Consider the following 15,597-nt stretch of genomic DNA (forward strand, 5'->3'; position numbering starts at 1 on the left):
AAATTGAAAAGAGTTTGCTATTTCTGCATTATTTGAAATATTTGTTAGATAACTTTGGGGAATTATTTTGTTCCTGATTGGATGACCAGCTCTCTTAGTATCTGCTGCAAATACTCAAATTGCAAATTCTGTTTCCATTGTGAATACTTGTGGAAGATATAATGAAGGTGTTCCACAAGATCCCAAAGAATCTCCCTTCCCCCCACGCCCCAAATCAGCCAACTTTTTGCAAAACAGCATTGCCATAGTCCTCCCACCTTAACCTATCTTCTCCCCTACACATTATCTACCATCATCAACATCCCTACTGACTCCCCTTGACCATTCATCCCTTCATGTTCCTTATATCCTCCCATCCCCACTCCGGTGTTTGCCATATAAATCTAAGGGATGATCATTGGGGATGCTGAAGGGGATATAGGAGAGACAAAAGAAGGAGCATGTGTGGAAGAGCTGTTCATCTTGAACAGCCAATGTGCAGCCTTAATTCTGACCACAGATATAATACACTTTAGCAAATAGATATGCAGATTTAATATTTGTAATTTCCACACAAAAATACCAAATTTATCACATTAACATGGATTATCCATTTTCCTTTTTCTCACCATTACAAAAAAAATTATCTCACAGTCTTACACCAAAAGAAAACTATGTACACGTAATTTATGAAGGACACACCAACCCTATTTAATCATCAATACACAGACACAAACAAATAGCCAGTCCACAATCAGAGTTCAAGAGTACCAGTAGTTGTATAGTATGAGCGTGGAGACATGTGGGCTGTGGGTGATGTACCAGAAGCAGCTGTGGTTGCAAAGGGGAACTGATGACTAGTATACATGAGGTATAGAATGACATAATTGTTTATTTCTTTACTTTTTATGGTTTGTGTTGGTGGGATATATAGTCTAGCAACCATAAAGTGTCTACCTGTGTATGTAGAAATATAGCTAATATCTGTAGCTATGACTAAGCACAGGCAAACACACATAAAAGTTTCCCAGGGGGTAACACCCTTCAAACTATATATAGTAGAACCTCAGAGTTAAGAATACCTCAGGAATGGAGGTTGTTCATAATTCTGAAATGTTTGTAACTCTGAACAAAACGTTATGGTTATTCTTTCAAAAGTTTATAACTGAACATTGACTTAATACAGCTTTGAAACTTTACTACGTGGAAGAAAATTATTGGTTTTAACCATCTTAATTTAAACAAACACAGAAACACTTTCCTTACCTTGTCAAATCTTTATTTTATAAACATTCCCTTTATTTTTAAGATTACATTTAACCCGGTACTGTACTGTATTTGTTTTTTCTTTTTTCTGTTTCTGCTGCCGCCGCCTGATTGCGTACTTCTGGTTCCAAATGAGATGTATGGTTGACTGGTTAGTTCGTAACTCTGGTGTTCAACTGTATCCCCAAACACTTTACAATTACTTTTGCTCTTTAGGTGTTGTCAAAGTGGGGTGACTTGGAAAAAATGAGTTTCTTGAAACAGACTTCACAAAATCTTGAATCTCAGGACTGGGAATTTTTAAAACTTCCTTTAGAGTAGCAGATATGAGTGACAGGCTTGGAGTAGTTGTACATCTAGATTTGTTCCCCATGTGTGGACACTAATCTTTAATGCAGAAGTGGTGAAATATTTGGTAGTTTCAAAAAGCTGGGACAATCTGAATGATCTATATGTCAAGAAAGTGATATTTTAAATGTCTTATTTAAATGTGCAGCAATATCGCCTTTCAGTTGCAAGAGTTTTTTCATAGAATCATAGAAAGACCAGGTAGGACTGGAAGGGACCTTGAGAAGCCATCAAGTCTAGCTCTCTGCACCAAGACACGACCAACTAAACCTACACTATCCCTGGAAGGTGTTTGTCCAATCTGTTCTTAAAAACCTCCAATGACGAGAATTCTACAACCTCCCTTGGACGCCTCTTCTAGAGCTTACCTACACTTGTGGACAGAATGTTTTTTTCCTAATATCTAACCTAAATTTCCCTAGTTGAGGATTAAGCCCATTATCTCTTGTCCTGGCTTCAGCAGGCCTGGAGAACAATTGATCGTTCTTCTCTTTCATAAAAGCCCTTCATGTATCAGAAGACTTTTATCAGGTCCCCCCACTTTCTTTTCTCAAACACTGCTTTAAAATTAATCACAGCCTGGGGGAGTCTCTCCTCCACAAAACTGTGCATTCCCACCCAAGATATTAGCAGGGATCTCTTCCTGCCCTGCTTTAAACAAGGAGGAATTCAAGGCTTCCCCTCGCCCTATCTAGATGCTTAGAGGTCCCCTCTTCCTTTCTCCAACCCAGCCATAGGCCCTTCTGCCTCTAAAAACATTAGGTTTCAGAGTAGCAGCCGTGTTAGTCTGTATTCGCAAAAAGAAAAGGAGGACTTGTGGCACCTTAGAGACTAACGAATTTATTAGAGCATAAGCTTTCGCGAGCTACAGCTCACTTCATCGGATGCATTAGATGAAGTGAGCTGTAGCTCACGAAAGCTTATGCTCTAATAAATTTGTTAGTCTCTGATGCATCCGATGCAGTGAGCTGTAGCTCAAGAAAGCTTATGCTCTAATAAATTTGTTAGTCGCTAAGGTGCCACAAGTCCTCCTTTTCTTTTTGTAAAAACATGAGGAATTCCTTCTTTCCTTCCCCCGCCCCCAAATTAGGGGGCTTTCTTCTCTCCTCCTAATGCAAAGGTTCCCCCCTCCCACAGTAGAGGGTCCCCCTTATTCTCCCTCTGCCGCCGCTGGTAGGGTGACTCCCCCCTGCCCAGAAATGAGGGACCCTGCCTCTCTACTGCTGTTCGGGAGTCCCCCAGGATTAGGGGGTCCCCTCTTTCCCCACTGTCGGGCGTGAGCGGGACCGGCTCCCTGAAGCTAGCCCAGGAGGCTCCAGAGGCAGGGGTGGGGTTGGCAGAGGCCTGCCAGGGCCCCGGGGGGCCGGCAGGGAGGGGACTGAACCCTGCCCCCCGTCCTCTGACCGCCGGGCAGGCAGCCGCCGCAGCGGAAAGGCGGAAGCGGCGGCGGCGGCAGCAGGCCGAGCGCGGCGCAGACTGGGCGGGCGGCGGGGCGGCGTCAGCGCGGGGCGGGAGCGCGCCGCCGGGCACGCGCGTCAGCCGCCGGGGAGCCCAGCCTGGGATCGCCGCGCTCCCGTGAGCCGCCCCCGTCCCCCCCTCCGCAGCGGGAGGGCTGGGGACTGAGGCGCCGAGGCTGCAAGGGGAGGCCGGCGAGAGCCGGGGCAGAGCTTCACAGGCCGGGGGCGGGAGGGGTGGAGTGAGCGGCGCCCCCCCCCCCTCCCGGGGCTCCCCAGACCCGGGGAGGGAGAGGGCCCCAGGGCTTCCCACATCGAGGGGTGGGGGGAACTGAGGGGAGGACCCCAGGGCTTCCCACATCTGCGGGGGGACCCCCCCAGGGCTTCCCAGTACCAAGTGGGGCCTGGTGCTGGAGCGCTGCTGAAGGGGAGCCCGAACCCCAGGCGCAGGGATGATCTATGCGGGAGGGTACGGTGGGGCTCCTGCGAGGATATGGTTTCAGGGGGGACCGGGGTGTATTTATCACTAGGGGGAGTTTGTGGGTGAGAAGAGCTGCAGGCTAGAGTCGGTTACAGCCCTTGAAATCCCCAGTCCTTCACCCTCTGCCCCCTTCCCTGTGCAAAGGAGGGACCTGCCATCCCCCTTTAGGCCGCCCGCCCTGCAGGGAATGGGAAATGGTTGTTAAAAGTTCAGGATTATCATGAAAGGGTATGGGAGTTGGTTTTGTGGTTGGTTTTTTTATGGTGTGAGGGGAGAAACTGAGCAAAGCAGAGTGGAATGATTAATTGCTGTGGAAGAAAAGCATAATATTAGAGAATTTTGTTTCAAAAATTAGTAATAGAGCTAAAGGTGTTACTTCTTTGGAGGGAAAAAACTAAGCAATGGTTAGTCTCTCTCTCTCTCTCTCTCTCTCTCTCGCCTTCAAAAAAAAAACAACAACAAAATGACCAAAGAAGTATTTAGAGAAAAAAAACACTGAGACTTTCACAGCTATCCCCATTTTAAGTGCACTTACGCAGTAATTAGGAGATTTACAGGCTTTATTTTGTTGCTACTACTACTCAACCCTTCAAGGATGATGTTGGCAGAGCAAGCCCAGAAGTGGTTCCCAACCCACGTGCAGGTTACAGTTCTTCAAGCCAAAGATCTGAAGCCAAAAGGCAAAAATGGCACCAACGATACCTACGCTATTATACAACTAGGCAAGGAAAAATACTCCACCTCGGTAGCTGAGAAGACCCTAGAGCCAGTCTGGAAAGAAGAGGCCTCATTTGAGCTCCCTGGATTATTGATGAAGGGGAATCCAGAGAAATACATCCTCTACCTGATTGTCATGCACAGGTCGCTGGTGGGGCTGGATAAGTTTTTGGGACAGGTGGCAATAAATCTAAATGATATATTTGAGGACAAGCAACGAAGAAAAACAGAGTAAGTCATGTTTTGTATTATAGTAGTTGTGTTTTTTGAGGTATGTACTTGCAGATCAGAAGTCTTATAGCTAAAGTAAAATTAACAGGTATATTAAATTATATTTTGTTCCCTGATGTATCATAAGCCTCTGTCTTGCAATGAGCTCTTCAAGGGCGTATCCTCATTGAAGTCAGTAGGACTTCTTGTGACCACATGGGCCCACCTTGACAGAGTGAGACAGACCATAGATAATAAAATCGTCTACAATTTTTAAATATATTAATTTTTAACATCTTTTTATTTTTAATTATTTTTTCATACTACTCAGTTGTACAACCATTTTCAACTTGTGGCACGCAGTTTTGACTATTTTTCTGACTGAGGAAGTCCTTAAATTCAAGTATATGTCTAGCATCAACCTGTCTAATGAAGTGTTCAATCTTCATATTCCAGTTCCTAGAAGTTTCTTCTATTGCAGTAGCCTTCAGCAGCACCCAAATAAAACTCTAATTAACCAACAAATTCTGCAACTAGAAATCAAAGGAAATAATGTAAAAGTTAGGTTTATAAATACCATTTTGCACAGTAAATGTACTATATATTTAAAGACTGAGTATCCTAAGGCCTGGTAAACACCCTCCTTTTTGTACCAATTTAACTTTTTTTTATTAGGGTATAGATTTTTTTTTTTTAACCAAAGTAGTTAAATTGGTACAACGCCTAGTGTGGACCCAATTATATTGGTACAGTGTGGCTTATTTTTCTGAATATATGGGAATAAGTTGTACTGGTGTAAGTACCTTTGTACTGGTATGACTATATCCATGCTAGAGGTCATATAACTTTAACTGTACCAGTCCCAAACCAATATAGTTAAATCAGTACAAAAACTGACACGCCATAAGTTAGGTGTGTAAATTGAACTTGCTGTTTCTGTTTTAACCATCTAAAGTCCCAGTTCTGCAATTAACTCTACATGTATATAGATATCTGTTCAGACTGTCAGTTGCAGGATCATAGCATAGGTTAATATTTTAAATTTATTCTCTTTTTAAAGGCAGGCCAAAAGAATTGGAACTGTTCCACTGGTTTCAGAGGAGTAGCCGTGTTAGTCTGTATTCACAAAAAGAAAAGGAGTACTTGTGGCACCTTAGAGACTAACAAATTTATTTGAGCATAAGCTTTCGTGAGCTACAGCTCACTTCATCGGATGCATCTGTTCCACTGAAATAGATTCTAACGCTTATAACCTTAATGGTGTGCTAATTTCTATTTCAGTTTGATTCAAACACGTTTCACTGTTTCTTCAAAATTAGTTCTTACGTGTTATTAAATGTGCTATAATAGGAAGTGATGATTAAACCCTGTGCTGCAAACACTTAATCACATGCGTACCTTTAAGGATATGATTAGCCTCATTGAAAACAAAAAGACGAAATGAAAGACAAAGTAAAACAAGACAACAGTAAATATAAAAACTTGATTTAAGTAAATCAAAGTGGATATACATGTTCATAAAGTGGAAAAAGTAAAATGAGACGCATATAAAGCAATCAGGAATTATTGTGAAAAATCACTCCTTCCATTTAGGGCAATGCAACATTTTTGCACAGTACTTTCACATCTCTTTTATAATCTAACTGAAAGTAATGGTTGAACTATAGTATTGCAAAGTTATTCCTGGAAAATGCAATTGACTTGATTTCCAGGATTGTATGCGCTGAAATAATAAGATCCTTGTGATAACTGAATGAACATGCAAGATGCTTCTTTTTTTGTGTATTTTTGGGTAGCACAAGTTTACATGTATTCTGTATCTTTATAGCTTTTATTTTCAAGTTTGAGAAGAAGCCCCTATCCTGCATAATGTAAAATGCGAGAGATTGGTGCTCTGATGCAGAGGCCTTTTGAAGCCAGTGGGGCTCCACAAAGCTGCAGCTGTGCCCTACAAACTATACTTTTCAAGATTGGGGCCAAACGGTAAATTTTCAAAAGTAACCACGAACTATTTTCAAAAGTGACTTAGGGTCAGATTTTTAAAGATATTTATGTGGCTAAAGATGCAGACACGCACCTGCTGAGATTGTCAAAAGTGCGTACTAGGCACGTTTCTTCATTTTTAGGTGTCTACTTAGCTTGAACCATCTGGCCCTAAGACTCTTTTGAAAATTTGGGTTTAAGTTACTAATGCACTCAGGTGGTTTTGCAAATTTTACTGTGTCTACATAAGTATCTGCATGCATACATGTCAGCATTATTTCCCATTACTGTTAACTGGAGATCTAGGCATGTGTGTTGAGAGGAGAACAAACCTTCAGGTATATGTACACCAAGGCAGGCTCTGTAACAAAGTGAAATAATCTTAAGCATCCTTTTAAATTCTGGCTTTTTTTTATTATTATTGAAGACTTTTTGGGGGGGTGTAACATCCTATTAACCTCACATTGGCAGTTAGAATAAATACAGTGTTCTCAGGCATGAGCATTAACTGGTTGAGTCAGTGAAAGTTGAGGATGCTTAACACATCTCAGGATCAGGCCTGTTGTTCTTGATCACAAATAAGTCTGATGCCTCAATGCTATTTTGATTGTTTCAAAAGCACTAATTTAGTTTATTAAACTCTGATTCTGCTTTCAGGTATGTTGAACAGGCTTGTGGTATTATTACATCGAAAGTGATTTTCTTATGTTAATGTAGTGTTAACATTTTTTGCTTTGTTTGGGGATAAATGAGATCCAGTTGTTTGATTGTGGTCTTTACTGGTAATATTTCTACCTTTTAATATATTTAATAGCTTCCTATTTCCAATGCAACTGTGCATATGGCATTGTAAGAGACAGACTCAAGAGTCATTAGAGTATTACAAAAAAGATATTTAATATTCTGCACAATGCTGAACCTTGTCAGCAATTCCTCAGTGCTTTATAGAAATAGGTATGAGAAGTGAAGGCTACCAGCTGATTTTGAATTCCTAAGAACATTGCAGGGTGTATGACATGCAGTTTTGTTGGTTAGTATATTTACAAGTTCATTGCAGCTTCAAGAACAGATGACAGGAAAAAATAGCCTTTTTCATTTAGAATTTTTATTTGCTGCTACTTATACCTTAGAAAAAATGTGATTTTAAAAAAAAAATATATATTTTGAGCAATAAAGTTTTCAAGCAGAGGCATGGTGAGAGCACTTACACATCTTGTATTCTAATGTTTGTTTTTTCTGGCACAAGACTTAAGAAAATAAAACACAATGTTTATTATAACTTGATGATAAAAAAAATCTTTACATGCCATTATGCAATACCTTTACTCTTTCTTTTACCAATTGATGATTTTTCACATTCAGAAAAATGAAAGTTGTTGGAATGGCTAAATCCAATTGTGACTCAGGCAGTCACTTTCCAAACTTCTCTTTGATACCTCAGCCAATGAACATGTAACACCCCAGTTCCAATTCTTTCTTTGTCTTGGTAAGAAAGTGCCAGTTATGCTGTGGTGGTCTTGTAATTTGCTTTTCTGTCCATTTGGAACTACACTGGATCATCAGACTCATTTCATGTGATAAATTTGAATGCAAATTTCTAGAGATGAAAAACTAGAGTATTGATCCACTCTGGTAGCCAGGCTGAATATGCTGTGTTTTTAGTGTTCCAAAATCTTGGGAAATAGTCAGATTTGTTTAAAGGATATCTCTAGAATAGGCCTTTAAAGGTCTCTTTAAGATTTCTGTGTTATACCCTCATAAAAGAAGCTGTTTTAGCAAGTATGGTAATTATGCCTAGAGCCCTGCAAATCAGTGGATATCTGCTTCATATCCATGGACCATTGTTGCGGATGGTGGATCGGATGCAGGTACAACCGCACAGGGCTCTAGTCACCAGTGGCACACAACCGCACAGGGCTCTAGTCACCGGCGGCGCCTGGCCTGCAGCTTCCAGCTCAGGCAGTCCAGGGGGTGACGCAGCGCGCTCAGGACCAGCAGCCAGTGGCTGGGGCTGGGCAGCAGGTTGGAGTCAGGGGTGTCTAGCACCCACTCGCCATGCCGCTTCCTGTCCAGCAGCTCAGGTCCCTTGGGCACTACCAGCCTCCCCACTATGATCTGGCCCAGCAGCACTGACTACGCTCCCAGGCCTGGCCCACCTTCTCTTGGGCAGAAGGGCCTGCCCCCAGCTTTGGGGATTGGAGCTGGCAGGACCCTGGGACCCCACCCTCTGCCCCACTGGAATGCAACATGCTTTGCTGCTGCCGTGCGCTGTTGCCCGTGGGAGCAGCACACAATGTGATGCCCCTTTCTCCCAGCCCCCACTACACACTGCCCCTTATCCTCAAGACACTGCCCCTTACCCCCAATCCTCGCTCTTGTCTGCAAGACCTCTCTCCCTTTCCCCCACCCCTTGTCGCTAGCCCTTGTGAGATGGCTTGTGGATGTGAGTACAGATACAGGTAGAAGACGGCTAGTGGAGCACAGGTTGATCCTGGCAGATGAGGATTGGATGCAGATCCATATTTTTGTATCCGCGCAGGGCTCCAATTATGCCTATATTTCCATTAAATAAACCAAGTTTTTCATTGCAGCTTTTTTGTCTGTTACTGCAAAGTAAATACATCCCTGTTGCCACTGCAGACTGTATTTAATATCTGGGTGTTTATATTTCTGTGTGTGTGTTAAAGCATGTGTACATATTTGTACATACATGTACTTATCTATTGGTCATTTCTGCCCACAGTCTTCTGGCCTCTTGACAAGCATAACATGATAAAATAAAAGACGATATAAATTCCTGAACCAGCATGAAAGCAATAATCTCCAGTAACTGACTCTTTAAAAATGTTGTAGCAAATTATTTAATTGTAATTGTTTACATTTCTGTGTTTAACTCTTATTGCTATGTGCTGTACCTTAAATTCATAGTGCTATACAACAGTGGTTTTCCATTAACTTTTACTTCTGGTGTTACTCATCTCATTTGCAGCCTCTTCATTTTGTTGTCTTCTAACCATTTATTATCAATTCCTTTATTACTTTTCCTAGTGAAGTGATCTGCTTTGAGATGCAACACTTGTCTGAAGTATTACAACTTGAGCTTTTCTTCGTTATACTTTTTCTTGCATGTTGAAATTTGTTGCAGAGGATTTTTTTAATCTCCATTTTGTGATCTAACCTTGAAAAATTATTTGTAGGTACTGTTGACAAAAGTGAAAAGTATGTGGTTTTTCTCTTGGCTGCTTATTTAATACACAAAAAGGAGCCACCCTAGGCTCCAGAGACCTTTGCCATCAATTAAAATAGTAATGTAAGATAGTCGCCAGCATGTTCTGCTCATCCCAACCTCCTTTCCCTCCAAAAAACAACCAAAACTTAAATAATTCCAATCAATACATCCCCTCATCACAAACACCTGTTCTTTATTGTGCTCATGTACCCTCAAAAGCCTGTTTAAATGATTTTGCTGAATGTCTTATTGACAGATTCAGACTATTTTAAACTAATGATTCTCCAAAAGTTATGGCTAGTTATGGTTACTGTCTTGCTGGCATTGTCCTCTCTTTTTCATTGAGGGGGCTGCACCTTGAGCATCTCTGACTGTTGCTGTGGAAGTATGCCATAGGAGGGAGGAATCTCTTGAATTAGGTGTCTTCCAAAACAACATCGTACACTCCACCCAGAAATGGACTACGAGTGCAGATCATAGTGCACTGGTGTCACCAACTTAATATGCTATGATGGCAAGGAGCCCAGAGCTTTTTGTGGATTGGTGCTTTTTCTATACTTTTATAAAATGACTCAATGACTAGTAATAAGTAAAGCGTTCTGTGCTAGACATGGTGTTCAGGTTGATTTTAGTTGTAACACATTGTAGTATATCAATATTTGGTTACAAAGGCATAGTTGATAGTAGCAAGGTCCACCTCTGAAAGAAACAATCATAATATTCTGGTCAGATAAAGAGAAAAGCTCCTTTCCCAGATTGCTGTGTGATCATTTCACAGTAACTGAAGATCCAATAATACTCCCTGAATGAAAACTTCAATAACAAATGGGAGCATGCACCCTGAATGAGGGAGGCAGATGTAATTCCGGCCATATCTATAGGTTGTCTAACCTTTAACTCGTTACTTGTCACACACTCATCTAGATTGAACTTCATTCAGGCTTCAATTTCAGTCACACATTAGAGGTTTGTCTACACACAAATTGAATCTGAAATAACTAACTATTTAAATTCACACCTTTAATTACTTTGGTTCCAAAATAAGAGTGTCCATGCATAGTCTTTGCTGAAATAAGTAATGGTGTGAATTAAAGCCAGTTTAGTTATTTTGATTCCAGTTCGTGTATAGACAAGCCCATAGTAAGATATCCTAGTACACCTACTTCCATTCATTTTGTGGTGACATGATATTGCTGTTGTATACTTCTTTTTTTTTTATACTCTGTATCACATCTTAAGTTAGTTTCCAGAAAATAATGTTTGCTTTCCAGTCCTGGTTTACATCTTTCTCAATGATATATTAGATCTTACTTTAATAAATAATGAATCAATTTCCCCCATCATTTCCCTCCCTATCCAGTACAATCTGTGTTCTGTTTCCTTCCTTAATTTTACCATTTATCAACTTTTGATGCAACCTATATTGTTGATACAGTGTCTGATCATCTTACCAGGAAAACAGCCTTCTACATTTTTTTTAATTAAATTTAGTGATAGTGAAAAATGTTGAATTTATACCTGAGGACACTAAAGTCCTCTTTCTACCCACAGATCAGATAGTTATGGATTATCACACTAGTCAAGTTGTATGAAGAAATGTTCCGGGTACTTAAACCCTAATCTTGAAGGGACTAATCTAAATGGAAAAATTAGTTATTCCCAATGCCGAGTCAGTCCTTGGAAAACTTTAAATCCTGGCTGATCATTTCCCCATGAGCACCAAAGATTTCAAATTTGGTTTTCTTGCAAGAAAATGTGGTTATCCCTGTTTTCAGGCTATGGTCTAATTCTCTCAAGTACAGTAAAATGAAATACTGTTGCAGCTGTGATTTTCTAAGACATTCTTTGTGTTCTGCTTGTTCTCTCTTGGAGTATTGTCGTAGGGAGTGTTGTTTTTACTCCCTTGATTTTTGCATGTCTGATTCACTGGGTGTTACGTTTTAGTTTCACCTTCACTTTAATATAAATTAAAATGTCCTTTCCAGTGCCTGTCTAAGATAAAGTTAGAATTGAGACAGTAAACATTTATTTCAAATATAAGCAAAAATTTTAATACCGCATGGATAATGCCTATGTAGCTTTATCCTCATGCACAAGATTTGGAAACACTTTGATTTGTAAACGGTTCCCTTATAAGCAAGGGACTGATGGGACTGGAAACACTTGGGGTATTCACTCGTATCTGCATTAAGTCCAAGAATCTTAAGATACTTAAGATTCTTAAATAATTTCTTTAGTGGTTATTAAATAACCATGCTTGTTCAGACAGGATTGTTGGTTGTCTTAGGTTGCTAGGTAATAAGATTTTTCCTAGTTTGTCTTCAACCTTTCTGTCTCCTAGTCTTCATGTTTTGAGAAGGCTGCTGGAGTGTATTAGAGTAATACAAATAATAAATACCACCTACAAAATCAAGATAACCAAAAGCTTGTGGGGGAGGAGCAAAAGCCCATGATAGGGATTCTCAGAAATGTATGAGAAAAGGAAACAAAAATTGTTTTGATGGGAGGCATAGTCAGAGAGGAAAGAGGAATAAGGAAAAAATAAGAGGATATAAGCAAAGGCATCGTCTTCAGAACCTTTGAAGGTGAGGGCAGAAATTTTGAATCTGAAGCAGAAGGCAGTAGGACTTTCCTTGAAGTTGAGCCTTGATATGAAGTCTGTTTATGTAAGACTCTGTAAGAATAGATGTAATACTTGGTTATTAAATAAAAGTCCCTGTAAATGCATGTTACTGGCCATTTTCCTAGTTTATGCAGGCTTTCTAAGCTCATGGCATCCTGTCAACTGCAACATTTATTGTGGTTAAAAGTACTGTAAGCAAAACCAAAATAGCAAGTTTTATAACCTTTTATAATACACTACAATATAAAAGTTGGCAACAGTATAATGGAATTTAATAATTCAGGCCCAATATGCTGCTATCTGAAAACACAGTTTTATTTTCCAAATCCTTTTCCTATTATGTACATTGTTTCTCTGTTTGCTGCACACAACCTTGTATTTTAAAAACAGATTCTAATAAGAAATATTCACTTAGTTTCAGAATTGATTGTTCACAATGAACTCTTCACAAGATTTGTTATTACTAAGGTGTATTCCTATCAGTATTAAAAAAAATTACATATTTGACTCAATAAAAAATCAGAAATTGAGTCTACTTCTCTCATTCTCTTATGAGCTGAAGCATATGGAAATTTCATTATAACTAAAATGTAAGATACAGTCTCCAAAGTCACCAAAATAACCTTGTATTCGCCATAAAAATCAAATGTGTGTTTTTATACCAAGAACAAGAAAGGTCCTATCGTCCTCACGCTAGTAAAACTCTACTGAAGTCATTGAGAATTTTGCGTGAGTAAATAGTTCAGGATCAGGCTCCATTGGCCTAGTCTTGGTACCAGTGGATCAATGCGACCCTTGCTGTTGACTTCAGTAGGTTCAGGATCAAGTGCCATATGTCCTTTTATTATTTTCCAAGGGACTTTTTGTTTTGTTTCATTTTTGCAACTGAACTAGTTTTTTGATGTGAAGATCTTTAAAGTCTTTGAATGCAAGTTGCGCATACTCTGAAGGCAACATGCAAGTTGTAAATATTCTATAATGAAACTCCTTCAGGCTTCTATGAATGTCAAAATAGTTTGCTGTATGTGTGCCAATAACAGGTGATACCGAGTGTGACACACATTAGTTAACTTTACAGAGTTAGTCTGTATCAGCAAAAAAAAACCCCGAGGAGTACTTGTGGCATCTTAGAGACTAACAAATCTATTTGGGCATAAGCTTTTATGGGCTAAAACACACTTCTTCGGATGCATGCATTAGTTAACTTGTGATAATGATTTCAGTAGTTGGCTTACATTAAACAGTAAAAGATCCACACACAGATATACTAACATTTCTGTTTTTAAACCTTAAATGTGTGTTTTGACATTTACAAAACAAGTTAATAAACATCAGATGTCAGTTTAAAATTACAATAATGTTCTGATCCCTAAATAAAAACATATGCAAATTCAGGAATATCCTCGCAAGAATATTGTCAAAGGTACAATATTCCTGTCTGAGATTTATTGGGGGGAAAAATGCTTAATCACTGCTGAGGTTAGACTTCTTAAATTTGGAAGAACTGACTTAAAGTTTGTATAATTTTTTGTTTCCTGGTCTTTCTTGCCAGATTTTACTTCTCCCCTTCCAGAGTGCTCCAACAACAACCAGACCCACAATCCCATGTGAAGTTTTGGCCTGTCCAGTAAATGGTGTAGAAGGGGGAGCTTTCACTGCCTAAGCTTTTGCTTGTCTGAGAAGCTGGATCTGCTTTCATTAATAATGTACAATTTAAGTCCAGTGATAGAACCTAATGGTTGTATATGGTGTATGTGTGTGGATTTTTTTTGTTTCTTTGTTTGTGTTTTTGTTTAAGTCCAGACAGTAGAACATACGGAGTCTGAGCAAGCTTTCTTTTAAAGGTGACCTTTCAAAGGGCTTCAGGGAGTTTTTTTTTCACTTCTTCTTTTGCTACTTTATGATGTACAAAGGACAACTATATGTGTGTGTATGTGTTTTCTGTTGTTTACATTAGAACTTTAGGTTTTGTCTACCTTGTTTTTCCGTTAAAGAGTCAGATGAACTAGTTAGGTTTGTGGCATTACTGATACCAAAGAGGGTGAAGTTGGCTTAACTGAAAAGAAATATTTTTCTTCACTGTTTACACTTCTTTGTTTGCTTTTTGTTTAACGTATATGCAAATTAAATGTCTAACAATTAGAAGGAACAGTATCCTTATTGGAATTGTAATTCTCCTACCCCTTTTGTGAAGGGATGAAAAAATTCTCAATCCTCTTATTTGGGCCTTCAAATGTATACATAGTAAAAAAAAAAAAAAAAAAAAAAAAAAGGGGGGGGGGGAGACAAGACTTGATACTTTTGGACCTTCTTTATACATCATGAAGAAGCCAAAAAAAGACAATGTCCCTTCTCCTTTTTTATTTTTTCGTTGGCAGGTCACCTTTTGAAGGACATTCTCAACTCAGAATTCATATTTCTGGATCTGAAACCTTTTTGTTTTCTTAAAACAAGTGATGGCTTAAGTAAATAAACAAAAAACCTGAAAGGGTATTGAACTATTTTTCTTTTCTTTTTCAGCCTATTTACTTTGAGTATTTCATAGTACTATGTGCATAATCATTTTCTTATCTGTGTTGATAGTGTCACTTCCTACTCTCCTGTTTTAACTTTGTTACATTATGCTAATCTACTGTTGTGGGAATACATATGCATGTGTTTTTTCCAGACAGTGCAGGAGCTGTGGAGCTGCTGACACTTCACAGTTTAACTGGATGTTGCTGCGGACTAACTCAGGGCTTGTCTACAGTGGCACTTTACAGTGCTGCAACTTTCTCGCTATGGGGTGTGGAAAAAATATCTCCCCAGTGCAGCAGCGCTGGGAGCCACGCCCCTCATGGAGGTGTTTTGTTTTTTTTTTAGAGCCGCGATTACACAAGCCACATTAAAGCACTGCCGTGGTCATGCTTTCACATTGCCTGTGTAGATGAGCCCTCATTTTATTTTTTTATATATAAAACCAATTTATATATAAAAAATTACATATATATATATATGTAAAATTGGTTTGTTAGGGAAATTGTTTTGGTCTTTCAGGAACCAAGGTGTAACATCACCTCCTAGACACCTGCCAGAGCCAAGTAAATGAGCAGCTGGGTGGGTATCTGGGTGTCTGCTTTCTTGTACCCTTTCATTGATCCATGGAGACAGTCCATTTCCCTCATTCATTCCTCTCTCTCTTCTTTGGTGCTAGAGAACGAAGATTTCCCACACTCCCTTGATATCTTTCATATAGCTGTATGAGCAGCGGGAGCTGGAGAAAACCTCAAACCCTCTTAGGGCAAGGAGAAATGGAAGAAGAGATGAA

At 39.6% G+C, this 15,597-nt stretch overlaps 1 protein-coding gene across 2 annotated transcripts in view; it reads left to right on the forward strand.

The window, feature by feature from the left end:
- The first annotated feature begins 3,067 nt into the window (after window positions 1–3,067).
- RAB11FIP2 (RAB11 family interacting protein 2) overlaps window positions 3,068–15,597 on the forward strand; it is a 39,366-nt gene continuing 26,836 nt past the window's right edge. The window contains exon 1 of one of the 2 annotated variants that reach the window (XM_038410840.2): window positions 3,068–4,476. In XM_038410840.2, the coding sequence (XP_038266768.1) occupies window positions 4,124–4,476 (353 nt within the window). In that variant the 5' untranslated portion in view covers window positions 3,068–4,123. The remainder of the gene's footprint in view (window positions 4,477–15,597) is intronic. The other variant, XM_038410838.2, reaches the window with a different exon arrangement.

This window comes from Dermochelys coriacea, chromosome 7 (assembly GCF_009764565.3).
Source record: "Dermochelys coriacea isolate rDerCor1 chromosome 7, rDerCor1.pri.v4, whole genome shotgun sequence".
Taxonomy (NCBI): Eukaryota; Metazoa; Chordata; order Testudines; family Dermochelyidae; genus Dermochelys; species Dermochelys coriacea.